General features: G+C 52.8%; 9 protein-coding genes and 1 non-coding gene across 10 annotated transcripts; 7 read left to right on the forward strand and 3 right to left on the reverse strand.

Annotated features, from left to right (window-relative positions):
• The first annotated feature begins 330 nt into the window (after positions 1 to 330).
• NCU09410 (hypothetical protein) lies at positions 331 to 3,135 on the forward strand. Its single transcript, XM_953660.2, has 2 exons — positions 331 to 2,049; positions 2,114 to 3,135. Exons 1-2 carry the CDS (start codon positions 706 to 708, stop codon positions 2,777 to 2,779), a joined length of 2,010 nt encoding a protein of 669 aa, XP_958753.1. The 5' UTR covers positions 331 to 705; the 3' UTR covers positions 2,780 to 3,135.
• NCU09408 (hypothetical protein) lies at positions 2,823 to 6,207 on the reverse strand. Its single transcript, XM_953658.2, has 2 exons — positions 5,723 to 6,207; positions 2,823 to 5,650 (listed from the first exon to the last, which is right to left on the reverse strand). Exons 1-2 carry the CDS (start codon positions 6,007 to 6,009, stop codon positions 4,519 to 4,521), a joined length of 1,419 nt encoding a protein of 472 aa, XP_958751.2. The 5' UTR covers positions 6,010 to 6,207; the 3' UTR covers positions 2,823 to 4,518.
• NCU09409 (arylesterase/monooxygenase) lies at positions 3,388 to 4,577 on the forward strand. The gene has a single exon (XM_953659.2). The coding sequence runs from the start codon at positions 3,513 to 3,515 to the stop codon at positions 4,479 to 4,481; it is 969 nt and encodes a 322-aa protein (XP_958752.1). The 5' UTR covers positions 3,388 to 3,512; the 3' UTR covers positions 4,482 to 4,577.
• Positions 6,208 to 7,965: 1,758 nt separating the features above from the next.
• On the forward strand, positions 7,966 to 11,216 carry NCU09407 (patatin family phospholipase). The gene is made up of 2 exons (XM_953657.2): positions 7,966 to 8,747; positions 8,826 to 11,216. The coding sequence occupies exons 1-2, from the start codon at positions 8,460 to 8,462 to the stop codon at positions 10,944 to 10,946; spliced, it is 2,409 nt and encodes an 802-aa protein (XP_958750.1). The 5' UTR covers positions 7,966 to 8,459; the 3' UTR covers positions 10,947 to 11,216.
• Positions 11,217 to 14,160: 2,944 nt separating this feature from the next.
• On the reverse strand, positions 14,161 to 16,894 carry NCU09406 (copper amine oxidase). The gene is made up of 2 exons (XM_953656.2): positions 16,438 to 16,894; positions 14,161 to 16,385 (listed from the first exon to the last, which is right to left on the reverse strand). The coding sequence occupies exons 1-2, from the start codon at positions 16,800 to 16,802 to the stop codon at positions 14,279 to 14,281; spliced, it is 2,472 nt and encodes an 823-aa protein (XP_958749.1). The 5' UTR covers positions 16,803 to 16,894; the 3' UTR covers positions 14,161 to 14,278.
• A 1,465-nt stretch (positions 16,895 to 18,359) lies between these two features.
• On the forward strand, positions 18,360 to 19,328 carry NCU17188 (hypothetical protein). Its single transcript, XM_011397057.1, has 2 exons — positions 18,360 to 18,448; positions 18,558 to 19,328. The coding sequence occupies exon 2, from the start codon at positions 19,012 to 19,014 to the stop codon at positions 19,318 to 19,320; it is 309 nt and encodes a 102-aa protein (XP_011395359.1). The 5' UTR covers positions 18,360 to 18,448; positions 18,558 to 19,011; the 3' UTR covers positions 19,321 to 19,328.
• Positions 19,329 to 20,752: 1,424 nt separating this feature from the next.
• NCU12028 (hypothetical protein) lies at positions 20,753 to 22,072 on the forward strand. The gene has a single exon (XM_011397024.1). It carries the CDS (start codon positions 20,838 to 20,840, stop codon positions 21,666 to 21,668), a length of 831 nt encoding a protein of 276 aa, XP_011395326.1. The 5' UTR covers positions 20,753 to 20,837; the 3' UTR covers positions 21,669 to 22,072.
• On the forward strand, positions 21,772 to 21,843 carry NCU15340. The gene has a single exon. It is a non-coding gene; the product is annotated as a tRNA-Arg (tRNA).
• A 616-nt stretch (positions 22,073 to 22,688) lies between the features above and the next one.
• On the reverse strand, positions 22,689 to 23,376 carry NCU09404 (hypothetical protein; the record flags this gene model as incomplete). The annotated part of the gene is made up of 2 exons (XM_953654.1): positions 22,689 to 22,861; positions 23,223 to 23,376. 2 exons carry the CDS (start codon positions 23,374 to 23,376, stop codon positions 22,689 to 22,691), a joined length of 327 nt encoding a protein of 108 aa, XP_958747.1.
• A 1,496-nt stretch (positions 23,377 to 24,872) lies between these two features.
• On the forward strand, positions 24,873 to 26,198 carry NCU09403 (NmrA family protein). Its single transcript, XM_953653.2, has one exon. The coding sequence runs from the start codon at positions 24,981 to 24,983 to the stop codon at positions 25,893 to 25,895; it is 915 nt and encodes a 304-aa protein (XP_958746.1). The 5' UTR covers positions 24,873 to 24,980; the 3' UTR covers positions 25,896 to 26,198.
• The last annotated feature ends 124 nt before the right edge of the window (positions 26,199 to 26,322 follow it).

Genomic DNA, 26,322 nt, shown 5'->3' on the forward strand with positions numbered 1-26,322 from the left:
CGCCTCTCCAAAGGCGATGATACCACTGCGGTCCCATATGTGCTGTAGTCGAAGACAGGCCTCATTCCCGTCCAGGTTGACCAGATGGTGGAAAGACAAAATGAAGTCCAGCATCCATGCTGAAAATATCATGGGCCTAGGTGACACAAGATGTCAACAAACAATCAGGGGCACCCGAATCCAGAAGAAAAACGTTGGGTGAACCACAGGGTTAGGGCTGAGCTTGACACCCCCGTCTCCATAACCCCCGCCCTCCCGTCCATGCAGAACAAGATCTTATCATAACAGTTATCGCAAGATCCACATCGTCTGATCTGATCACGAGTGGAGGCAAAAACAAAACAAACTCCCCGCAACGGCATCCGCTCCGGCGGCCCGGATACGTCGGCCGAGCCCAGCAGGGAAAGGTTGACGAGCATGTGCTGATCGATCGGCGGTCCAAATTCTCTTATCGCGGCCTCTTGTGTTTTGTCTTTTCCTCTTTTTCATCTTCTTCAGTCTGCTCATTCTCATTCCTTGCGCGGTTTGAGAACAGGGAGACGGGACTGAAGCCGACTCATGATGCTCGCCCGATAAGAAGAAAAGAATCTTGCTCCTCATCACTAACACCATCACCACCACCCAGGAGAACCGAAAACCCTCATCGTTGCCTTTAGGACAAGACGACCGGCCTCGGCCGCGCTCCTACCGTCTCCAACCACCACAATGCCGCGCTCCGTCGCTCGCCTGAGCACCCACGACGAGCGAGAAGAAGACGCAAGTGAAGACCACCAGAGCCTCCTCTTCATGCCGCCCACTCCGCTCGAGGGCCCTTCAGCTGCTTCCTCAACGTACTGGCCATCAACCTCTTCCTCCTCCTCATCCTCTTCACCCTCCTCCGACGACGACAACGGCAATTACCCGTCATCTCTCCGAAATAATGACCGCCAGAAGCGGACTCATTGGACTCCCATCATCCTAATCCAGCTCATGATCTTCCTCTCCGCCATGAGCGTCGTCATCTCCTTCGCTCCGCGCACGCGCTTGTTCGAGGACATCATTTGTAAAAAGTACTATGCAATTCATAACGGGACGATTGATCATAGCATCATCACTACTTCCGCCGGTACCCTCTTATCGATGACTACCAACCTCGACCTCAGCCAGGCACAGACACCCTCGGAATCGCAATGCAAAATCGCGCCCGTGCAGGACGCCCTCGCCGAGCTATTCGGATGGCAGATTTTCTTCGACGGCATCCCCGGCCTCTTGCTCGCCATGTACTACGGCGTCCTGGCCGACAAGAAGGGTCGTAGTCCTGTCTTGTTCCGCTCCTTGCTGGGACAAGTTCTGGCAGCGGGTTGGGTTCTTTACGTCGCTTGGAGGTGTTCTTCTGCTTCGGCGCTTTCTTCCCCCGGCTCTGACGCAGGCAGCAACAGCGACAACAGCGACACCGGGATGATTGGCGGCTGGGCACATCTACTTTCGCTCAAAGCCACTTGGTTGAGTTCCTACTTTTTGATCATCGGCGGCGGAAGCACGGTCACGAGCGCAGTGGGCATGATGATTGTCACGGACGCGACGACGGAGGAGAACCGCAGTCGCGTGTTTTTCGCGGCGCTGTCGACGTTGATCACGGCCGAGTTGCTGGGTCCGGCTGCTAGTACGCTGATGATGCAGCGATGGGGACTTTGGGTTCCTTTGGGTGTTGGGTTTGGGTGTCTGGTTATGAGCGCTATTTTGACGGCGAATATGCCCGAGACTATGCATCTCAAGCGCGCTCGTTCTGGAGCGGGTACTGATTCGGAGGCATTCGTCCGCGGGGAGGATGAGTACGACGACGACACGGAGGCGTCCGTCATCAACGGAGTCAACTCGAGGAAGAATGGCGACGTCAACAATTCGGCCATCCAAGTCTACCGCCACGCCGCCCACACGCTCGCCTACATCTTCCATCACCCCAGCATCCTGTTCGTCGTTCTCGCCTTCTTGGTTGCCGATTACTCGCGCGAGTCGCTTGTCATGCTGATGCAGTTCGTTTCCACGCGATACCACATTCCCATTGCTCAGGTACGTTCGTCCTCGCTCCGTGGTCTCCTCCTTCCATTGTTCTTTACTAATCGACAAACCCTAGGCAAACCTCCTCAACTCCTTCCGCGCCTTCACCCAACTCTTTATCGTGACGATCCTCCTCCCCTCCGTCGACTACCTAATTACCCACCGTCTGCGCGTGCCTGCCCTGCGCAAAGACCTGATCCTATCTCGCATCTCCTTCTGCTTCGTCACCGCCTGCTTCGGCGTCCTAGTCTGGGCCCCTTCCCTCCGCTACGTCTTTGTCTCCTTGACCCTCTACACCCTTGGCTCGGGGTTCTATCCCTTTGGACGAAGTTTACTGGCGAGCCTGGTGGAACCCGACATGATTGGGATTCTGTTTACCACGCTCGCCATGATGGATACTGCAGGTAGCTTGATGGCGGGACCGGCGGTCGCTTGGACCTTTGGTTGGAGTTTGGGACTGGAGGGGCTGTGGAGGGGGCTGCCTTATCTGGTTTCTTGTGTGCTTTGTGCGGTGGCGACCATCTTTCTGGTTTTCGGTGTTAAGGCTGAGAGGCCTGTTTCGAGTGACGAAACAACGGTGGGGAGGAAGGGCCCAAAGGGTAAGGGCAAAACAAAGGGGAAGAGGAGGGGAAAGCGGAAAGGGAAGGGTGTTGCGAGGGTCGCTGTGAGGGCTTTGAGAGATGTAGAGGAGGAGGAAGATCAGGAGGAGGGGGAGACAAAGCCATTGTTGGCTGGACGATAACTAGATCTTGCGCTGATGGCCAAGGACGACGACAGACGCGGACGGAAAGCATTGGGAGGAGTTCTAGGGCTTGATTACTGGAGTCATACATGTACAATGAGTAATCAGGATCGGAAACGGGAGAATATTTGGATTGATTATGTTCGCTTGAGACGTTGATCTATTTGGCAGCGTCGATATCAAGTAGCTGACCATGGCGCAGGACAGGGTCTATCGTCAGCCCTAGCCCAGAAGAAGCATCGACAGGTCTCCTGTAAACAGCTGCTGACAGTCGCGGGAATCAACTACCACAGCCGTTCGGTAACTGCGTATTATAAATCGTCGATGGTGGCGCCTAGCGTAGATGAACAAACGTCGGTGACGTGACGATCCAACTGGGGTCGTCCTAATGATAAAAGCTGACAAATGGAATGGTCAGGCCATGACGCTAATAGCCGGTTTGAGATACCGCGGTGGGAAGCGACGGTGAAAACTCCGCCCATAACTCCCATCAATGCGATCCGGATAGCCAATGCCGGGGCGAGCGCGGTACCCCACCACGTGCCCACCCCACAGACTGCCATCGCTTCGGCATCGACACGTACACTGACCATCGCCGAGTTCGGCAGGGGTGATCGACAAGTTCGGGAGGTAGAAGAAGCTTCGACATCGCTACATCGCTGCAATCCCGCACCTCGAGTTCCCCGCGATCTTTTGGAACACCAGCGCTCCCCCTTCAGCAACATCAAACAAAATGGCCGACAACAAGTTCGATCCTGAATACTTCCAGGCCGTCCAGCCTCTGTTGGCGGCCAAAGCATCCCTCCCGCCTCCCGCTCCCCTCACCGACGTCGACTCCCTCCGCACCAACTATAACGACTTCGCGCTCGTCCTCGCCAACATTCCCGACTCCCCCGACATCACCGAGACCACCTACCAAATCCCTTCGAAGGACGGCACTCTGATCACCCTCTACCGTTTCACCCCGGCGGCGGCGGCGGCAACCCCTGGCCCTCGTGCTGCAGTGCTCCACCACCACGGCGGCGGCTTCGTCAATAACAATGTCGACCAGTTCCGCAAAGACATCAAGCGCTATGCGCACGCCAGCGGCCTCACCTTCTACGCCGCCGATTACCGTCTCGCCCCTGAGCACCCTTTCCCCACCCCCTTTGATGACTGCTACGCTGCCCTGGAATGGCTCCATGCCAATGCCGCTTCGGAGCAGATTGATCCGACGCGCATTGCCCTTTTCGGCGTGAGCGCCGGCGCCGGGCTGGCTACGGGCGTTGCCCTCAAGGCGCGTGACGACAAGATCACACCACCCGTCAAGAAACTGGTGCTGGCGTACCCCATGTTGGATGATAGGACGTATTGGCCCGAGGACCATCCGTTGAGCCCGTACCTGATGTGGAACGGCGCCGCTAACAGGATCGCGTGGGGGGCCTATGCGGGTGCGGATGGCGTGAAGGAGATCTCGCCATATGCTGCGCCGGCAAGGGCGAAGGACTTGTCAGGACTGCCACCAACCTTTATCGACTGCGGCGAGCTGGACTTGTTCAGGGACGAAGACGTGGAGTTTAGTGCAAGACTGCTCAAGGCTGGTGTCAGTGTAGAGCTGCACGTGTACCCTGGAGTTCCGCACGGATTTGAGATGGTGGCAGTGAATGTCAGGGTGTCGAAAATTGCGGTTGAGAACAGAGTCCGGGCGTTGGAAAACCTATGAGTTGATGTACTTATTGTTGAATAGATACCTACTGAACTCAACTTGCGTCTACGGCCAAGATTGATTCGGCAAACGTTTTGATAGCATCCTTCAGTGTATATGCTGATCTGCCTTGGGCCCAGAAGTGACTCGCTCCAGAAACCTCGTGGGCTCGGAAGGAAGAGTGAGGAATGCTCTCCAGGCGGGAAGCCCACGGCCGTAGCTTTCGTACAGGCACGAAGCCGTCATTGTCGCCGTAAATGGCGAGCGTAGGGTTTCGTACCAACTTGGCTTCGGCTTCTTCGAGCAAATGAGCAGTCTCGGAATCCGTGCCAAGCTCACTCGTTGGCGAAGCCGTGGCAGCTGGAGAAGACAGAGATCTGGTCAAACCTTTCCACGACGGCCTTCGAGGAAGCAAGGACAACGTCGCGAGGTTGTTGATGAGGCCCTGCAAAGGCGAAACCAGCAAGTAGGCCGGACGGAAGACCACTCGATTTGGTACAGAAGGTAAACAATCCCGGGCCGGTTGCTGCTTGGTTTCGGGTGTGTCGTGTGCTGCATCTCCACCCACAAAGCTGTGGTCCTTTCCGGAAAGACGTCTCTTATGACTCTTTGCCTTGACCATCAAGTCCGAAACGCCCTTGCGGATTTTCTCTTCGGTATCTTGGGAGAAGGATAGTCGCGAATGATGGTGTTTTCTGCTGCTTTCTTCTCCCCCGAAACGCATGCCGCTCGGTGAGTGAGACGGTGTGTTGGCTTGACGCTCGAGGGCTGCTGCTCTTGCACTGCCCAAAGTTGTATTTTGCGCCTCTGCAAGATGCTGAGCTCGAAGTCGTATTTCAGCAGCATGGGAGGTGCATGCTGGAGTGTCGAATTGGCCGAGTATGGTTTGGAGCGAGGGAAGTTGCATGGTAATCATGCACCCATACGAATAACCCCCCATTAGGAACAATGGTGATCTGGTGGTATCGCGTGACGCAGAATGTGTCATGGGGCTAGAGCCGCCACGGGCCCCAAGGTGATATGGTGCTTCGGCAATTGGGGTCGTCGTCGGAACGGCATAGGAAACCTGTGTTCGGAAGGGATCGAGAAAATGAACGTAATATGATAGGAAGCCGATGAATGTTTGATAGTCTGCATGCTCCGCCTTTGCTGTCCAAGAGGTCCGACCGGCGGAGCCTTGTGCGCCTCTAGGTTGACGAGGTATTATTGTCAGCATACTCGGGAATAGCCACTGGGAGCAGGGAGGTAGGCCAACTAACCTAAAGTTGAAGGTGCCGACCAAAAAACCAAGCTTAAGCAGTGTTCCGGCTGCGATGTCTACCACTGGATCGTCATAACAGCCCCCAAGAGGAGCATACGGATGGGCGAAGACGGCAGCGTGTTTCCGCCAAGGTGGCGAGGAGGGCGACGGGTCGAGAGATTGAGGATGGTAGACGCGACAATCGATGGCAAGGCCGTCGTGCAGACTCGGAAGGGTGAAGGAAAGCGTCGGCTCTGGAAGCAATGATCTTGCCAACCGGGAGGGCTGGTTGTCGGCGTCTGTCATTGCTGGTGCGCCGAACCTTGCCGTAGCCCGGAAACTGGCCCGGTGGAGCGATGACGAGCAAACAGACAAAAAGAGGGGAGAGCTCAGAGCGACGGGCACCTGCACGACGTCCAAAGTCGCCTTCTCCTTGTAGGTAGTGTAACTGAAGGTGGGTACACGGCTGGTGAAGTCAATGTTCTCTGTTTTCCTCTTTTTTTTTTTCCCCAAGCGATTGCCCACTGCCCTGGGCTGCGCTGAATTGAAGAATTGAAGTGGAGAGCGCGCCGTTCCCGTCCCAGGCGGGATCCACTCCACCTCCCGCTGCAGTGCACTCCACCCGGCACCTAAGACTTAGACGGCAGCTTCCAGGATACCTCTAGAGTGCCGAAGTTCAGCGTCCCCAGATCCCGGGCCGGGCTCTTCCGTCCGATTTGGCGATCTGAGACCACACTAGATTCTGACGGATAATCCCACATTGTAATGTGAGAACTTCCGGTTATTCGGCAGTGTGATGGCACGACAGTAATCAATCGGACGCTTCATCGCTCAAAGCCTACGTCTTTATTGTACCTCTTTGTTTAAGCTTTTTGTCGACTTTGCTGTCTCCTTGTGGTCAATCACAAACGATCAAACGCCGTTGAGAATGAAAGGTGGACCGTATTCTAGTCAACTATAGAATCGATGTTTGCCCTGAAGTTGGGGAGTTGTTGACGGACCTGGGAGTGAGGTGGTCACGCGTGGATTCAGTGGACTTGTCATCCTGAAGCAGCAAGCTGGACACTACTTAGCCCATGTACAACGTGAAACCGCAGTGCAATGGCGTTCTTTACGGCACTGCCTCAGCTTCCTTCACACTCTTGAAGTGACTGGACCGATCATCAAGAAGCGTGAGCTATCCATATGTATGTTGAAAATACGGCTGAGTCCCACCCTTATCGGAGTGTTGTGGTAAGCATCCTCGATATTCATCTTGACAACATCCACCCTTCATTTCATGCTGATGTTGGTGAGCGACGACAGTAATAAGAGACGGTTTATGCACTGTCTTGACTTGAAATGAAATGGGTGATGGAGCCGTGCGTGGAGCACTGGGATTGCCCCGAAAATGCATGCACGTCATCCAGACTGGGCGAGCTTAAAGGACAAGATGGAAGTTAAAGCTACCTCTTACATGTGAAAGCTTTAATGGAGGTCCTCTGACCCCCCCTTTACACTGATTCGTCTCTGTTCTCCATTCAATCTTCCTTCTGGTGGCTTATGGGACCAACGGCAGCGGGTTGCCACGAGATCCTTTGCACTGCACCATCCCAGGTCTCCCTGCGTTCACTTTTCGGCGCCTCTTTAAATTGAAGCCTTCGCCGACTCTCTTCTCCACAATTAACACCCTCGTATGTACGCAGTAAATTATCGCAGTGTCAACATCATTGGTCATGTCTTGTTGATCATCGGCAGCACTAGTGTATGACAAGGGCCCTCACCAAGCTTTCCCTCTGAGGTCATTGATTTTGGCAGGTGCTGAGCAATGTAAGCAAGGATTCATAGCTCAACGGCGACCCAAGAGGCAGAGAGAGAGAGGTCTACCCCTCTACTATTTCAAGAAGGGTGGACTGTGTGAACCCGTGAGAGATGCGGTCTGTGTGGTGTTTCCCCAGATTCCTTTCCGATGATGGTTGGGTGGTCCCGAACATGGAATGTCCCGATCGGGCTGTTTGGGAAATTGCACATTGAGGACCGATGGAACACACCCAACACACCCCAAAGGCCCCAAAGGGCCGTGAAAGTGGGCGCGTGTCCGTCCTGACTAATGACGGGGCCCCACCAATGCAAGGGTTGCTCCACGATTTGCATTCCCCTCTGTGTGGTCCAGTGGCCCCCGTGGCCCCCCTTCAGCGACAGCCCCAGACCCTTCCAGCCTCTTTCGTCGGGGACAGCGCCCGAAAGGCGTCAGCTGGCCCTTCTCCTTGCGCGCCAAACCCGGGCGCCTGAATTTCTGATGACGGCAGGACGGGCCCGAACAGGAAGGATCCTGGAAGCCTTGCTGCAATGAAACCACGCAGTCATCATTTTCTTGACCGCCAACTTCTTTTTCCATGTCGCCGTCTTTCATATTTCCATCCATGTCGAATCGGCCACGCGCCATTCCCAATTGCCCTGGCTTCCAGTCGGGTCCCATCACTAGTATAGGTCCTGTCGCCAATACCTCCATCTACTCCACAACTCGATAACCTAAAAACAACAACCACTGCACGCTACTGCGCCTATTATTCTTCTGCTTACACTACAGTACCTACCTACCTACCTTACCCGAGAGCCTGAATCTCCCCCACTGGCGCTTACAAGCCGACTCCCTTCCGCCACGGCCGGCTTCCGTATAGATAGGTACTCGGCTCGAACCCTCGCACCGCAGGCACCTACGTATACAATCCGACGCGCCGTGCTCCGACCCCCCAGTTCCCTGTTGCCGTACTCCAATGACCGACCTCCTCGTCCACGGGCCGCCAGGCATCCGTGTCAGCCCCGGCGGCCCCGATGGCACTGATTGTGGCACTCAAAAGGCATCTCCCCAAACCTTGACTTCGGCACTCAAGAAGAGGAATAGCAAGGTCGAGAAGCGCGTCACGTTCCAGCCCTTCTCGAAACTCATGCGCAGCGCCGGCAACTATGTTCTGTCATGGCGCGACGGCCTCACCGAGTCGGAGAGGGAAAACAAGCGGAGGATCGAGGAGAGGATGCGCTTCCTAGAGGACGTCATGCACAATGTTTGTACACCTGTTCTGGAGCCATGCTGTTCCACGTCCCATCTCCGACAGTGCTGACCATTCTTCTGTGACATGCAGGCTACGAGTGCAGATGAATGGGAAACGGCTGCCAAGGAACTCGACCACCTCGAGGGCAATGACGCCTGGAAACTCGATCCCTCGACTGGCGACTACCACCCCGATATTATCGAGGCCAAACTACGAGACCTGGATCATGCTCGCGAAAATGGCGACACAAGGGAAATGATGTATCTCGTCCGCACCGCCCTCTCGCGTGACCTTGGGGGAATGGGCAACATTGACTTGTATCGCCATTCGTATGTTGGAACCAAGAAACTGATCGAGGACTACGTTGACTCGGCCGTCAAGACGATCGGCGCCCTGATGGACCAAAGCACCCAAACATTGCCTGCCGACATGGAGACCAAGGACCTGTTGGAGGGCATGTTGTTCGCAAGACAGAGCTTTGGTAGGAGTGCCCTGCTTCTGAGTGGAGGAGCTACTTTTGGCATGTCCCATATTGGAGTCATCAAGTCCCTATTCGAAGCAAATCTTTTGCCTCGCATCATCTCGGGCGCCTCTGCTGGTTCCATTGTGTGCTCGGTCTTGTGCACTAGGAAGGACGAGGAGGTTCCCGATTTGATCCGAACCTTTCCTTATGGCGATCTCGACGTCTTCAAGGGGCCCAACGACGGCATTTCCGACAGTCTGCGCAGACTCCTTACCCAAGGGAGTTGGGCCGACATAACGAACCTTACCCGCGTCATGCGATCCATGCTTGGCGACCTAACGTTCCAGGAAGCCTACAACCGGACACGAAGGATATGCAACATTTGCGTCTCGACCGCCTCTATTTACGAGCTCCCCCGGTTGCTCAACTACATCACGGCTCCGAATGTCATGATCTGGTCTGCAGTGGCCGCTTCGTGCTCCGTCCCGCTCGTTTTCCAGGCAGCCCCGTTGCTGGTCAAGGATCCTGCGACCGGCGCCCACGTTCCGTGGAACCCAACACCACAACGCTGGATCGATGGCTCTGTAGACAACGACCTACCCATGACCCGTCTCGCCGAGATGTTCAATGTCAACCACTTTATTGTTTCCCAAGTCAACCCCCACATCGTTCCCTTTCTCTCCAAAGATGACAGGTTATATCCTCGGAACCATCCCGGCCGCCTTCGCCAACAAAAGGCTGCCGCCCAAGAAAACAACAGCGAGTGGCTCTATTACCTTACCACTCTTGCTAAAGACGAGGCTGTTCATCGTCTGCACTTTTTGACCGAGTTTGGCATCTTTCCCGGTCTTCTGACGAAGCTTCGGTCTATCCTCAGCCAGCGATATTCTGGGGACATTACCATTCTGCCAGAACTTGAATTACAAGACCTTCCTCGCATCCTCAAGAACCCAACATCAGAGTTCATGATGCGAAACTGTCTCATAGGAGAACGAGCAACCTGGCCAAAACTGAGCCGGATTCGAGACAGGCTAGCCATCGAGCTAGCCTTGGACCAGGCCGTCCATGCCCTGCGGGCCCGCGTCGTCTTTGGTAAGAGCCAAGTCGACCTTAGTCGCTCTAGTGGTGCCACTTTCGACCCAGCCATCCAGCCCACCCCTTGTTTTATGCGGCCTCCAACCTCTTCTGGGGAAGCCACGCCTGGCGAGCATCAGCACCATCGTAGCCGGCATCATCACCGCAGAAGCTCTGCGAGCAGCGTCCAAATCCTTGCCTCTCGGCACAGAAAGATGTACCAAAGCCATGACGACGACTATCTAACTGATGACCAATCCGAGGAGGACGAGCGTCTGGAGATGAGCTACCGCAGAGGTGCCCACACACGCCCTGGGAGCATAACCCCGCACGCCCGAGCGCCCGTTACTCACACACTTACCAAGCCGCGGTTGCAGAGGTCTGCTAAGAGCGCAAGCCACATGAGGGAAGGGAGACCTTGGTCCCAGGGTCACGCGCATCCTCAACATGCTCATGGTCATAGCCATAGCCTCCATCAGGCATCGCATGCCTTGCAGCAACTCGTTCAGCACGGCTCGGGAGGAGACGAAGCACCCTTTGACTTTTCCAGACCTCTGTCGCCGCCCACGAGTCATGCGGGGAATTGTTCGACTGTGGGGATTGACGAGATGGCCGGGGAACAGAATGTGGCGCACTCGGATGCAGATGATGAGATTCAGAGTGATTCTGCGTAGGCTGAAGGCTCGACATGGAAGCTTCAGTGGATGGCTGTTGTTGAGTTAATGAGAAGCATGTTATGCAGTAACGATTCGTTCGGAAGACGACGTATCGGTATGGAAGGTGGGAGTAATTGCGGAAGTCCACGAAAGAGCCATGACACGGAGATTGCATGAGGCTGAGTAACATTGTAGAACTTTTACATTGGTAATAGTATCATTACTATTTTAGGATACCCGAGCACATCAATATTGACAGCGAGGAAAAGAGCTATTGAAAATTACACTATTGCCACGCGCCCTGTGCTTATCATCCGCATCATTGTTCCCTATCACTATTTCCACAATTGAGAGCCTGGGGACCAGCACTCATAAAATCATGGGGATCTCAAGCGCTGATACCAACAGACTTAGCCTCATCCAAGCACCTCTTCGCACTCTGAAGGAGACATACTTTTCGACTATCCTAAATTTCAAAATGAAACAATCGAATACCCAGGTACCAATCGGAAATACCTTCACATGAGTTGGAAATCCTTTACTTTACATCGGGATCAGCATATTCTAGATGAGGCCAGTCTTTCACATGGCGCGAAAGATAAGACAGAGATATCAAACATGCCTATGGGAGTTAATCCCGAGGTCTCGAGTTCAAGAAAGCAAGCCAATACTAGCCCGGCGTCCCTTTTAAAAAAAGAATAAAAAAAAGAGGAAAAGAAAAAAAAAGGAAAAGAAAAAAGAAAGGAAAAAGAGAAGAAAAAAAGACTTCGACTTTTGAACTTTCGACTCTCAGCGACTATTAACTTGGCGATCAGCGCCAGCGGTCCATTTGCAGCGTTTTTCTGTTAATCACGATGTAAATATTACCAGATTTGAGTTACGAGAAGGCACGGAATCACATCCGGCTTTCGGACTTCCCCATACGGTCTTACTACCATCTGGGATACCATCCGAATATCCGTTGTTTGCAAACACACCATCAGCCGAAAATCCTCATTGCCTTCGTCGGCATTGTCGTTGAGTCCATCATCCGAGTCGCCACGATCAACAATCGACATTCTCGGAGTTTCTGTGACCAGGCCTGACATCCTTCCCTGTCGCCATCAGTCTCTCCATCTCCCGTAACCTTGAGACTAAAGGCGTCAGTGTGGTATGGACAGTCTGACGAATGGTGTTGACGGCCCATTGTTCGCCGCGAAGCCGCTTGACTTTAGTCATCCAGACAAGATCCCTGTACATCTTGTCAAACCCGCCCGCGAGTAGTATAGATGCACTGCGCTCGCGAATCTTATTCTCGGAATGGGGCTCTGGTTCTCTGTTTCAAAGGGAAACCATTTCCATTCGTCTGCCGCGGTAATGACACCTACTAGATAGAGTCTACTCGAGGCCAATAAAGTCGTGGAGGAGTGGCATAAGCTGGATAGTCTAGTTCCGGGCTTATCATTGGGAGTGATCGGGTCTCAATCTGCTCTCTGTGTTTTCAAACTGTGAGCGCCGAATTCGGGAGAAACTGTCTTCATCGTTCCTGTCACTGGCTGCGGCATCAGTCAAATCTTGCAGTTGGCCACTTCTGGGGCCTTCTGTAACTTCATGGAACACTTGTCCCTCGTTTCCGTCGTTGGCATCGATACTGGCAATACCAGCGACGCTGTCGTGCTTCTTGTTACAAAGCGGCAATTGGGATTGATGCTAGTAGGCTGATTCAAGCAGTTAGCTGTTTGGGATCAAATGGACAGTTTTGTGCGCTTCATGGGAGAAGTGGGAAGAGCTAGAAAAAGGAAAGGAAGCCTGGAGAGCCAACAGATAGAAAAACGGCAACAAAACGGCCTGATACGCAGTAAAGGCGCAAGCCAGAGAGTAAAGGGCTTAAAGCGGAAGGCTGGTACCACCCTCTCCGGTACCCGTGAAAGCTGAAAGAACTGGAAAGCCGACAAAATCCGCGACAGGCTAGGTACCTCTAGGTACCAGAGGGAGTACCATTGAAGGCAGGCTCGCCCACTATGAGTCAGATTTGACAGCAGCACTTTTGTAAAACAGGGTCAGGAGGGCGGGTAACCATAGAGACAAGTTGAACTCAATACACTGCAAAAAAGTGAGGATGATGTGTGTATTTGATCAACATGGCAATACCAGAATTCTAGTCGACGTGAAAGACGTTTCTGCCGCAGCAAAGAGACACCATCATAGTTTCGATCATGAGAGCAGCTCACACGTTCAACACAAGTCCAACACGATCGCGGTTTGCACACAAACACAATTGACAGTTCCCAAGATTTGATACCAGATAATGTCAGCAGTGGGTCATCGAGAGGAGAGACTGCACCTTCGCAGACAGGCATCGCCTGTCAATCTGTCATGCTGATAAGTATTGTATCCAATTAAAATTGACCGTATTGACGAAAGGGGCAGTTGGAGCGTGCACTTGGACATGGTATCCTGGTACCCCCACCCTGAATCTCATCCAGAGATAGCTTCGGTTTTTGCCTGGACATTGAAATTGAACCATTCTCTCCAGATGTAGGATTATATCGTGTATGAACTGGCTGCTCTCTACTATGCAACGATGCGCTTCAGGTTTAGGCTGTTCCAACGATGGGATACGACTTTCACTTTATTCCTCCTCCAGCTTCCTTGTTGTGAGCTCAACTCATCCATCCGCGCGAAGATAGGTATCTACGCAAAGTCGTGGTGAGTGTTGCAGCCCCTCTAGTCTGAATCACCGTCTGCACAGGCATGAAAACTTTCGTTGTTGCGCTGGTTAGGTTAGGAAATGGCTGCGTCTAGTGAGTTATGTCAAAGCAAGATTCGAGATTCCACCCGGTCAAAAGACCTACAGGGCCTGTGTTGGGAGTAGGTCTGCAGTCTATACAACAACGTATAGTAGGGGTTACCTCTGAACTACCCACCCCTTAGAGGTACCGAACGTTGCGCTCACAACCAACTGTGTTGATCATCGTCGTAATTAGGCACATGAAGCCTAATTGCGGGACCGGTTTGATGATCAAATGTTGGCCCGAGATACCCAAGATGAAACTCGAGGTGAAACGGACCAGACGAAGTGTGATCGACCGAATGTTAAGGCACTTGGTTCGAACACCCAAGTCTTCATCGAGACACCAGGCAGCTTGGATCAACCATGTGTCTTGATATAGGTCGAGCATCTGCAAGAGTTTCGAACTCACCAAAGCAGGATAGCTCCTTCGAAAGCAGGACAAGAAACAGGTTCACAATGCGCAACATAACGAGCAATTGCAAGCTTTACTATCTTTGACTATCATTATCCAAAACCTTCATGACATATCTCATTATCTCGTCACAAAAGCAGCATATGCTACACTAGCCCTGCTGATTCAAACGATGGAGCCGGTTTGAAACCATGGGTTGTTAGGATCATAGGGGAACTTCCTCACCACAATATCACCGGTGTAACCCCACAGATCCGCCTTCACAGGCTCGAACACCAGCTTGCAGGTTCCATTGTAATCCTCGGCCTTGGTCTTTTGTCCAAATGTCTGGACCTCGCTGGTCTTGCCATCCGAGTAATTGATGCGGACCTGGTTGACCGTCTTGCGACTCTCGTCTCCCTCAAAGTAGTTGCTAGGCATGAAGTGCACGCCAGCGTGCGCCGTCGTCATGACCGTGTTGGGTAGATCGCCCGTGTGGGGGAGGTGGTGCATACCCAGGTTGAGCCACAGGACGAGATCCTCTTTCCGGAGGCTGTCGCCATCAAAGAACTTGGAAAAGTCAATGGGTGGGTCGTGCACGTCCTGGCTGTTATAAGGATGCGCCGCCTTCGGCTCTGTGTCTTTGTACTTGGTAATCTGGATGTCGTACTCAGCCCAGCGGCCAGCGTTGGCGAGGTTGGTAGAGTTGAGCACGGTCAAGTGGACAGTCCCAGTAGATGGGAGAACACGGTAACCCCGGAACTCGCCGTGCTTGTTCCTAACGTCCTCATTGACAACGATGACTTGTGTGGCTTGGTTGGCAGCCCAGTTGAACCGGCCTTCGTCCTCGCTTTCGACAAACGACCTCTCCAAGTGCATGGTATTCCTGGCCTTACCCTTGGACCAGGGGTATGTAACGGTAGTGGGCGCCATAGTTACCAGCTCCACAGAGTTGTTTGTACCGAGGATGTCAAAATCAGCCTTGAAGTTAAGCACGTGGTCGTGCATGCTGCCGGAAAGGTTGTCATGGATCCTGAAGCCATACTCTTCGTTTCCGGCGAAGTAGGCGGACTGAATGTAACCCGAGGCGCGGACCTCGACAGAGATGGTGCCGTCAAGGAAGAACGAGTAGCTGAAAGAGTAATCGTAGTTGCCAACGGTAGAGACAAAACGAACCACGAAGTAAGTGTTTTTGGTGACCGATGTGTAACGATTGGTGGTGTGGCGCTGGATCGGGAAGTCAGAGATAAACTCAAACAAGCAGATACTGTTGATGTGCGTGTGGGTGGTCTCCGAGACATAGAAGGAGGAGTTCAGGTAGGTGGCGTGCGTGGGGCAGTCGTAGCCCTGGACGAGCTCGAAGGCGTAGGGACCAAAGCCGTAAAAGGTGTCAAGATAGGCAATGCCAGAGTTCAACGGGTCATTACCGGCATAGTGAGCCAATGCCTCCTGCAAACCAAGCTCGTACAGAATCCTTTGACCCTTGTAGCGAATATCGTACAAGGCCATGCCAGTATCTCTGGTGAAGCCGATGTAGAAGCTGAAGTCCATCCACTCAACGTACTTTTGCTCGTGGTCGACGCCATATCTCGCGCCAGCCGGGGCAACGATCGTTGGGGGGTGGTTATAATCCAGAGGAGGAACATCTCCGTTATGATCAGTGGCTGACCAGGCGCCGGGGACATTAGGGCCGTTCTTCGTGAAGCAAGAGCTCCAGTACGCTTCACGGAACTCTTCGGTGGTGGCATAAAAGGTGCCGTTATAGAGCCATCCTTCGAGCGACCACTTGCTAGGGTCACGGCCGGTAATGTCGGACACAAAGTAAAGACCCAGGGGCAGCAGGGTCTCGGCATCAAAGACATCGCCAGAAAGAGCCCAAAAGCCATCCCAACGAATGACCCTACCATTATCCTGCCACAAGGGGTCGATGCCCCAGATGTCGAGGGTGTCATTCTCCAGACCCAAGGCCGTGCCGTTCCATAGGTCGAGAGTGATATCGGCAATAGAGGCGCTAATCTTCCAGATCCATTCTTCGTATACAATGTCTTCGTCCGCATCGAGGTTACGGACCTTTCCATCACCGCTGGGCTTGTTGTAGGGAAAAGCAAGGGGTTCCCACGATACAGTTGTGTTGTCTAGAGGGAGAGGACCGACGAGGATGTCGGCATAGAAGGGGTTCTCCGTTGCGCGGTTGTTCAACAGGACGTGGGCGTACTTGGCAGGAGCCGGCGCATCGCCGTCAATAAAGGCAAGGGCATCGGTCTTGTTTGGCCACATGGCCTCGACAAGTTGGCTATGGGTAGTAAGCATTTGCAAAGAGCTCCTGTCGAACACCTTGGACTCACATCGTGTTATCCCAAGGCCCAGCCTCCTCGGTGACAGTCAGGTTGAACTGTTCTTGCGCAAAGAGCCAGTCTACCACGGATGAAATCTCTTCGCCTGTTAGCTGTCCCCAGATGTTGGGCTTGGGAGCAGTGATGGGCTTTGCGAGGACATCGGCGCAAGGGACTTCTTCGGTCCGTCGAGTGTGGCTCTGGCCCTCAATGGCACGTTTGATGTGATTTGACATCTTCTTGCGAGCAGGGCCTTTTCGTACCCAGTCGGCTTTGGGTTCGGGGCTGGGTCGAGCGGCAACATCGTAGGCGAGGGAGCTCAGTAACAAGACCGAGGCCACAATGGCTCGGGGGCTAAGAGCGGTGAGGAAACCCATTGTTGCCTGGTGAGCACAACTCGGGGGCAGAGACTGGTGATGGAGCAGTTGCTGATGTCCTCATGTCGAGTCCTGTGGGAGGCATCGCCAGCTTATATTATCTCCAGACATGATCACTAGGTACCTTCTCATGTCGCCGTCCCTGGCCTGGGAAGAGAGAGATACGTGAAATGCTCATTGGAGATTGCTGTATGTCATAGTCTTTCCAACACTGACCGATTCGTCCAGTAATCTTTTGAGCAAACTGAGAGTAAGATCAGATGTGCATAAGCCGCGGACGTCTTATCGTAGTACCGAAAGAATTAACTGCTGTGCCACGAAAACCAGTGTCTGGGGTGTAGATGATGGATCTGCAGGTCGAGGTGGTGTTGTATCGGACAGGGTCTGTCTTGTTAGCCACTCTCGGTCTTTAGGTACTTCTTGGGACCCCAAGGTAGCATTGCCGTTCTCCCGGTTGCCGTACTTCTATTCCGATTTAGGTTATGAAGATCCGGGGTTGTTGGAGGAGCCATGGTCGAGGTCAGCTCAACCCCGTTATCGCGGGCTTTCGAGTGTTTGAGGTCAGCTGTATTTGATTGAGAGGGACTAGCGACTCCAAGACCGTTGCCATGAACTTTGCGAGACGAAAATAATGGGAATCCGACTTTGATTCTGCGACGCTTTTAGAGAAGCGGTAATGAGTATCAGATTTACAGGGCGAGATGTTTGTCCAGTGTCAAATTCCCAATTCTCGAAGAAGATGCCGGCCGGGGTAGCTTATCGTCCACTGATTGTAGAGTCGCAACGGCTTGTTGTGTCGGGTAGTTCGCCGAGCTGCATTGCGTGTGCCTGCCGCTCAGCCGCTCTAGTGTACTACATAGCCCGTGATAGTGCGGGGTCGATGTGCCAAGCCCAGGCCCCCATGGCTCGGTCTCTCCCTCTTTCTGTGTTTGAGCGCTGAGTGAGCTCCCTAGGCCTCGTCATCGACGGCAGTCTCCACGAACAACAACAAGAACAATAACGACAAAAACAAAAACAATCATCTACTCGATCCTCCAGTCACTCACGATGCCCGAGCACAATATGAACGTCCTAACGATTCCATGTTTAACCTCCAGATCAAGGTCATTCCCATATGCCCAGAGGAGGATGCTGCGGCATTGCCAAGGTCTGCCTCCAATCCCGTCCCAAAACGCCAACTTCAGTGATCCTTATCTCTGCCCTGACTGCTGCTCTGCTCACCACGCTTTTCTTTGCCGATAACGGTTCGGTGGGCGACAGATCTTTCCTTTCCTTTCACAGCCCACATTCCACCCAACTCTACACTACCTACCTGAACAGGTAGAAACTATTTCATGTACCTCGGCGACCAACAGGTTTGTTGGGATGGGGATCCCTTCACCTGCTGCCTATCTCTTCATCAGCCACCAACACCGGCATGGAGGTTAGTGGATCACTTCTCCCAATCAGGTCAAGCTTTGCCTGATTGTTGTGTTCAATACATACGGATATCAAGCGTTTATCAAGTGCTGTGATGTAATCCAGAGAAATTCATTTTCCAACTACCTTGCTCCCATCGAGTTCGTTCTATCGTCCTGCCCGTTTCCTGCGGCCAGTGGCCAGCCCCGGCTCAGACCCCAGACGATGTACCTATCTTGGCGTATTGTGTAAGTGACATGCCAAAACCCTAACCCTTATGTTTCCAGCTCGGAGCCCAACCACCAAGACACAACTCTCTCCTCTGTATTCAAGCCATGCTGACCGTCGTGAGTCTAGGAATAGGAAGTAAATATTGTCTGGTCATGATTCTATTTGAGTGACGATTCTTCGCCCATTAGAACCTACCCCACGGCACCTCCAGCGCGCCGTCCTCCATGCCTGTAACGACTTGAATCCGCTTCGAGTCGGTAAACCGAAAGTACACCGTCCACGACTTCCTAACACCCGGCCAAGTGTCCTTCTTCCAAAACGCGTTCGTCATGCGGATCTGTCCCCTTCTTCCTTCGAAGAACTTGGCAAGTTCCTGCAACACCCACGGCGTCTCGATGCGTTCCGGCCCGTACAACGCCGCCAAGATCTCCACTGAGCCGTTGTAGGGAAGTCCCGTCCGCCACGGCCGGTGGATGGTCTGCACAAAATCCGATGTTCTGTCTACGGCTTCTTGCTCGGCTAGGGCGTGCTTGTCGGCCCAGATACTGACGACGGCGGTGTGCTCGGGAATGTTGAGTAGATGCATTTCTCCGTTGTTGTTCAAACCCTCGCGTTGGTAGAGCACTGTCAATGTTTTGACGGCACCGTAAGCTGGATCGGGCGTCAACACGTTGTAGAGATTGTACATGTCCAAGGTGACTCTGTCGTCGGATGCCACCATGGCCCGAATGTCGTCTGTGACACTGACGCCACCCCAGGTAGCACCGATAATAATCAGCCGAGGCGGCTGGTTGGGGAGATGGGGGAACATGTTGTCGTGATGTTCTGCTCCTTGGTAGGCTTGGCTGAGGCCTACGTCACTACTGCCCATATATATATCGGTCTTTGAGTATTCAGAACTTTGGCCCTTGTCGTCGCTGCTAATGGTTTCCCAGTTTTTCAGCAGCGTCATGGTCGGCGTCGGAGGGGATGTTGGTGGTATCTCGAAGGATGTGACCCAAATATGGCGTGCAAGAATTACAAAGAGCACGATAAGCCAAAATCCAGTTAAAACGGACAAGTGGGTGAGGTCAAGTGTCTCCCGGGCTTGCTGACGGCCAGACAGCGGAGGCCTCTGGGACGGCGCTGGCCTTGAGAGGACATGTTTGGACACGGCCATGGCAAGGGTCTTCGTCAACGTTACACCGGCTGCTGATTGGTGTCAGCGAATTCTTCTTCTTGCTTTGATGGACATTGGCGAATGATGACCAGCAGCTTCTGGGGCTGGTTTCCTGCCCAAGGAGGAATTAAGACATCAGAAAGATCCAATGGGTGTGTGTTCTGCCAGTCAATAACACAAGCCCCAGGTTTGGTGCCCGCCTAGGTCAACATGTGCAGTCGTATCCAGTAGTCTGGCAGGCATGACAGGATTTCTTTCATTTTGCTCAGAAATATGCAGTACATGCAGGTTATGAACAGGTCATTGGGGCTCTCGAGTTCCCTGGACCATCAGGTTCTGTCCTACACGACCGCTGTTAACCTTCCATGATGCTGATGAGGAATACCAGACCTTTCGCCCATTTATTTCCGCTCCTGCATCTCTAGGACCCTGTTTGCCGGCCTCCAATCTTCTCAACAGCCAACCCGGAGGAATTCAGGAAGAGATGCTTTTTTGGCATCATTTGACAAGGTTTTTAGGCTGAACTTGATGGCTCGCGGGCTTGATTTTCTGGGCGACTCTTGAATACCAAAAAAACCAATTCACCTCACTGTCATCTTCCATCCAATGCTATCTCATTCTTCTCTGTTTTCATGGCTTTCTGTGTCTGCTAAAAATCTCTGCGCATACTTGAGTAGCTCGGGGATAGAACGCGTATCACCTCGAGTTTTCGGTGCCGTGTCCATCGACGGATGTTCCGCCAAGTTATGATATCACACGGGTATCCCCTGTCGATGATACAACGTCCCCGAGTAAATCGGCAAGATGACAAGCGATTAGCGAACAAATTTGCAGTGATGCATTTTCAGCACCATCTGGACGGAATTACAGAACATCGTACTACCTGTGACAACTGACATCAAGGGATCCAGCTACCCAAATCGACAAAGGACCGCACAATAACTGGAAGATGGCGGCAAACCTGTCTGTGATACAGCTAACGCGGCCACGACTTTTTGACAGCTCGTGTATCGTTTCACCCATCATGTGCCGGTTACACTCTGTGCCTTCATGGTCTTATGTCCGGAAGTCGCAAAATAAAATAGCAGCATACATGAGGAGGTATTAGATGTGTGCTGTCTCCAAAGATGCTGAAAACCGTCTTGTTCATGCGAGCTCTACCGGTTACCAGTGGGAGTAGGGCTCAGATTCAGCTTCGACGTCTACAGGATAATCAGTACCTACCATAACTTTTAACAAGCGTCAAAATGGTTCTGCGATCACTCAGAACAGCCCTCTTCCCCCTCTTTCTCCTTTCAGAGGTCTCTCTAGGATTATTGGCAGGACCACCCAGACATAAGCATGAGATCCGTGACATTCCTAGCGCCCTAACCAGCACTCAAATCGAGAATGAAACCACACAATACTACTATACCGATTCTTACTCCTCCCTCCCACCATTGTGGCCACCGCGACCAACACCACACAGCTCAACGACGACGACGACGACATCAACAGAATCCAATCCATACCCTGACACCGATTCCTACACCCCTAGCAGCTGGAACTTGAGCACACCTAGCACCACTTGGAGTTGGACCAGCTACTCCGACACGTACACCACTGCGCCCTCGAACATCACGACACCTACTACCACTTGGAACTTTACGGTCCCCTATACCACCTGGTCAAGCTACTCGGATACCTGGGGGGACCATAACACCTACCCAACACCCAGCAGTCCTGTCACAGATCAGACCACGACCATCTTCGTGATCAAGACCCTCACTTCCTTCACCACCGCCGTCGTGTCCAGGACTGTCAAGCGGTCTACAAAACAGCCAATCACAACATCCAAGTCTTTTACATTCAAAACCACCCCGTTTGTCAACCTGACGACGTTTACCTCCCCCAAGTGGACGACGGTGCCCATTGCTTCGCTGACGGGAACGCCGTTTTGTTCGAACGCGGCGGACCCGCAAAATGGAGTGGGAAATCATTGTGTTTGTGAGAATGGGGAGACGGTGGGTGTAATTCCTTTTAGTGAAGGGGGGAATGCTAGTGACTATCAGCCTTGTGCTTATACTACTGTTGGGTAGAGAATGAAAGGGGCCGGTGACGGGAGTGATGGTTGGGACATTGCGACGGGGAAGAGTTCAGAATGGAGCTATAGGATGTGAGTTTTAGAAATTTCTTCAACAAGGTCCGCTGGCTCAATGGCAGAGCGTCTGACTACGAATCAGGAGGTTCCAGGTTCGACCCCTGGGTGGATCGAGTTATCTTTTCTTTTTGCCCTTTTTTTTCCCCCTTCCCTTATACCACCATCACCATAGTACAACCACATTAATCTTTGTTGACACCATCTATTTTTTTGCTTGGATCTGCGGCAGAGCATTCAACCAAGACTGTGACACCCAAACGTCGTGCACATCGTCGTTAGCCCTCCGTTCGAACAAAGCGCAGATAGTGGAGCAACCGTCCTCTCTAAAACCCACTTTTCAGGCAGTGTCATCATCATCTTTTGACATGCACTGCAGCTTGCACACGCAGTACTGTAGTGTACTTCACGGGCATGCACTTGAACCAGGCACTGTGAAATAAGAATTCGGTCCTTCAAAATGACGGTCGGAGCCTCATCTCAACTCTACTTCAACATCACCCCCGAATCCCTTCTTTCCAGCTTCTTCTCCACAACTCTCCCCGCACCCCCTCCCCCCTCCCGTGCTCTTCGTCCTGTCGAGGAAGGTGTATAATACCGCGGGGATCCAGAAGAAGAGGAGTCGGGTTAGGAGAGTGCCCCAGAATTTGATATGGTACGGAGAGTAGCTTTGGACAAGGTGAGTCCAGAGGGCAAGAGGGGAGCCCATGTTAACTGGCGATGTTGACGTGACAGATGGACTTGGTGGTTTGGTTGGAAGTGGTGCTAGAACACCGGATGAACCGCGACGACAGCGACAACGGTCGTGTAGTTCTAGTCTTACTAGCCTAGCCTGGGACCGGTTATAAGCGGCCTGAAAAGTCTGGTGTGGAGGAATACCTCGGTCTGTCCAGCCCAGAGCACATGCGGCGGTCGCATTAGAGGTTAGTATACCCCCGACTTTTATGCAAATCATCAGCCCTCAGATCCATCTCGCCGCCGGTTTCTGCCGCTTCGCCCAAAGCGGTTGCGATGGGGAGACCCCTAGATCGCGAAACCCCGCGGTCTCGGGGACGAATTGCCCGGCTACAGCAATGTGCCCTTCGTAAATGTGAACCGGGCACACCTTCTGGCAGGTCATTTTCTTTGCATTTACTGAATTCATTGTTTGCCTTTACTGTCACAAAAAGAGAAGAAAAAAATGGAAAAGAAATCCAGTCTATTCTTCAATGTCTATACCGTATCTTATGCAGAATTACCACGCTATGGTAATGCTGACCACTTGTCTACCTCTTCTCCATCTCTAACTCCCCGTTACTATCAACATTACCACCGCCTTCCCTGAACTCACTTATTACCTACTTCACTCGATGAAGTACCTACCAACACTCCTCTAAAATCCTCCTCTCTCTCTCCAGTCCCTCCACCTCCGCTTCCAACCTCCTTATCGCTATTCCCACCTCGTCCACCACCCCCTGCCAAGGACCCACCGCAACTGAACTCGTCGACTCCTCACCTTGATACCTCCTCACTCTACAGGCGTTGGCAGCCAAAGCTAGGAGATCGATGTCCTTCGAGTCTGGTGAGGGGGTACGCAATTTTGCGGCCGTGGATGTGGTCGCTGCCTGGAGAATACTGAGCATCGTATCCTGTTCTCCCTGGAGGGACATTTTGGTTAGGTTGAGAACTGTGATGAGGATAGTGAGTTGGTGGAGACGGTGGGAGCTGATTTTGTTTTTGGGTAGAAGCATGGTTTCGGCTGTGGAGACAGCATGGCTAGAGGTAGGAACGGGCAGATGACCGCCGGGAAGAGAGACCGCGAAGGAATCGGGAGCAGAGAAATCAAGGTCGGCGTCGGGGGGAGGGAGTAAAGGTTTCGAGGGAGAGTTAGAAACAGAGAAGGGTGATGAGGGCCTGGAGCTGAAGTCTGAGGTTGAGGTTGTAGAGGAGGTAGAAACAGGGGAAGGAGAGCGGGAAGGAGAACGTAAAGAAAATAGCGAACGGAACATCATGGTGACTGATTTGAGTAGGATCAAGGAATTTTGGGCTTTAAGGTCGTTCGGGTAGTAACGATGAAAGCGTGCCTGAGAGAGTGAACGGCTGCTTACTTGCCTGCTTTGCCTGTACCTGACAGGAGCTGGATCTTGATATTTGGAAATGAGTGTTTGGCACGCACTTCTCGTTACTCACCCCCAAACCCTACGTTTCTGATGCTTTGATTATGATGAGTGTGACTTGGATGTTGAGACGGGAAGACATTACATGACGGTTCACAACGGGGGCTTTATACCTGAGTACTGGCTCGAGGCAAAAACGGCGGGTGGTTCAATCTGTTCAAAACACAATGTCGCTGTTCTTGTGATTCTTCTAGTATGTTCTGCCAGTATTCTTTGTTCGAAAACTAGTTCACATTATGGGGACATAAGTGGCTGAGTGGCCGAGGTGAAGTCAAAGAGGAACAGGACCATTGTTCCTGCCCTCTTTTGCTTTGTCTTTGAGGTGTCAAAGAATCAACGACATATCCCTTTGCCGATCGCCTTCAAGTGAATCGTGAGATTTGTATTGCGTTCGAGGCGATTGGCGAAGCTGTCTTCGAGTTCATGCTCGTAGTCATGTTCGTAGTCATGTTCGTGGTCCAGACTTAGCTCGACGGCGACAAGATCTAGGATCTTGGTGGAGAGATGGACGATGTTGAGCATCGCTGCCGATGCAATATGAATCTGTTCCATCAAATTCCAAAGAGACGCCGAATTAATCCGGCCCAAGTCTAGCTGCAAGATCCGAAGCCATTTGACTCATCAACTGATGTTAATTGATTATCCAGACGCGGTGTTGACCCTCGCTTCCTTGCACATCAACGGCACTCTTACCTACCAAGAACATCGAGACCCCGCATGCTCAGGGATCAATAAGCCAAACAGATACTAACCGAAAAGGGTATCAAGCTTTCTCCCTCGGACCGTAAGAGCTCACCATCCATTCATCTGGAGAATATTGCGATCGAACGGAAAGACGTGAAGCATGACAACGCAGTCATAGAAACGGAAAGTGCTCTATGTTGGATGTCAGTGGTTGCTTGCTTCCAATTCACGGCAGCTATGGTAGGTCCGTCGTTCTGCCGCTCTTCTCCCTTACAGGAAGTCGGAGCTCCCCATCCCCGTCCCGTGCTTCTCCATGTCGTCATCGTTTTTTGTGACTCGCATCAAACAAACCGAAACACCATCATACTAACCAAAGTCAACCAATTTCAACCATTTTCAACCCGATTGTCACAATGGCTCTCAGAACCATCCTCGTCACCGGCGCGACCGGCCAACAGGGCGGCGCCGTAGTCCGCGCCCTCCTCAACCACCGCAGCTTCGACTCCTCCTCCCTCAAGGTCCTCGCCCTTACCCGCAACGCCTCAAGTCCCTCGGCCCAGCGCCTGGTCGACTCCAGCAAGGGCATCGTCCAGCTGATCCAGGGCGATTCGACCAACCCCAAGCCCATCTTCGACGCCCAGCCCAAGGGCTCCATCGACTCCCTCTTCGTTGTCACGACGATGGGCAAGCATCCCGAGGAGCAGCAGGCGATCCCGCTCATCGACACGGCCGTCGAGCATGGCGTCAAACAGGTCATATTCTCATCAGTTGACCGCGGCGGCGACATAAAGAGCTGGGACAACCCGTGCCCGGAGATCCCTCACTTCGTGGCCAAGCACAATATCGAGCTGCACATTCGCAACAAGGCCGAGAAGGACCCGTCCCAATTCTCTTGGACCATCCTACGCCCCGTCGCCTTCATGGACAACTTCAACCCCGGCATCTTCTGCAAGCTTTTTTCGGCCATGTGGCGCTCCGCTCTTAAGCCCACCACCAAGCTACAACTCACGGGCGTCCGCGATATTGGCCGGTTCGCCGCCGAAGCCTTTTACAACTCGACCGAGTACGATGGAAAGGCCGTGGGCATCGCGGGCGACGAGCTGACTCTGGACGAGGCGCGCGAGAAGTTCAAAAAGGTTACTGGCAAGGAGTTGCCCGAGACGTTCACCTTCCTCGGTACCCTAATGCTCTGGATGGTCAAGGAAATGGGCGCCATGTTTGCCTTTTTTGAGAACCAGGGGTATGGAGTGGATATAGAGGCCACCAAGAAGATTGTCCCGACAGAGGACTTTGAGACGTGGCTGAAGGAGAGCAGCAAGTGGAGGTAGGACACCGATATCGAGCGGAGGCATACGATACCCTTTTTCTATCCGGTTTGTTTCCTATTGTCCGGATTTGCTTGTTGAATAAGTCTGCGCATCCAAATAATTATCACTGATTGAGTGCATGATGGACAAAGGTTGGGTCAAACTGTTGTGGAATTGTGCCGAGTGTCTGCTAGTGATGTCAGCCCTACCGCTTGGTTTCAAGGCCTTACTAGGCTTCGCTAGTCCGGATCGTAGCGCAGGTTGAGTAAAACCACTTTCAGTGACAATGAAGCGGTACGCTATGTACCTAAGTTTGAGCAAACGGGACACGAAGGTTCTCAAGGGTATCATCAAAGTGGTAGTGTCGCCGAACACTAGCAGGTGCACCCCATATCTCAGGAACAGCCTCTCGCATAGCCTGTTCAGATTACACGATGATTCATTCTGA

The sequence above is a fragment of the Neurospora crassa genome, linkage group VII, assembly GCF_000182925.2.
Source record: "Neurospora crassa OR74A linkage group VII, whole genome shotgun sequence".
Classification (NCBI taxonomy): domain Eukaryota; kingdom Fungi; phylum Ascomycota; class Sordariomycetes; order Sordariales; family Sordariaceae; genus Neurospora; species Neurospora crassa.

Coding starts and splice junctions, on each gene's coding strand:
- NCU09410 (XM_953660.2), top strand. CDS start 706: ATGCCGCGCTCCGTCGCTCGCCTGAGCACCCACGACGAGCGAGAAGAA. Junction 2,050..2,113: donor ACCACATTCCCATTGCTCAG/GTACGTTCGTCC, acceptor GACAAACCCTAG/GCAAACCTCCTCAACTCCTT.
- NCU09403 (XM_953653.2), top strand. CDS start 24,981: ATGGCTCTCAGAACCATCCTCGTCACCGGCGCGACCGGCCAACAGGGC.
- NCU17188 (XM_011397057.1), top strand. CDS start 19,012: ATGCATTTCTCCGTTGTTGTTCAAACCCTCGCGTTGGTAGAGCACTGT.
- NCU09407 (XM_953657.2), top strand. CDS start 8,460: ATGACCGACCTCCTCGTCCACGGGCCGCCAGGCATCCGTGTCAGCCCC. Junction 8,748..8,825: donor TAGAGGACGTCATGCACAAT/GTTTGTACACCT, acceptor TGTGACATGCAG/GCTACGAGTGCAGATGAATG.
- NCU09409 (XM_953659.2), top strand. CDS start 3,513: ATGGCCGACAACAAGTTCGATCCTGAATACTTCCAGGCCGTCCAGCCT.
- NCU09406 (XM_953656.2), bottom strand. CDS start 16,802: ATGGGTTTCCTCACCGCTCTTAGCCCCCGAGCCATTGTGGCCTCGGTC. Junction 16,386..16,437: donor GGGCCTTGGGATAACACGAT/GTGAGTCCAAGG, acceptor TACTACCCATAG/CCAACTTGTCGAGGCCATGT.
- NCU09408 (XM_953658.2), bottom strand. CDS start 6,009: ATGACAGACGCCGACAACCAGCCCTCCCGGTTGGCAAGATCATTGCTT. Junction 5,651..5,722: donor GTCGGCACCTTCAACTTTAG/GTTAGTTGGCCT, acceptor TCGTCAACCTAG/AGGCGCACAAGGCTCCGCCG.
- NCU12028 (XM_011397024.1), top strand. CDS start 20,838: ATGGTTCTGCGATCACTCAGAACAGCCCTCTTCCCCCTCTTTCTCCTT.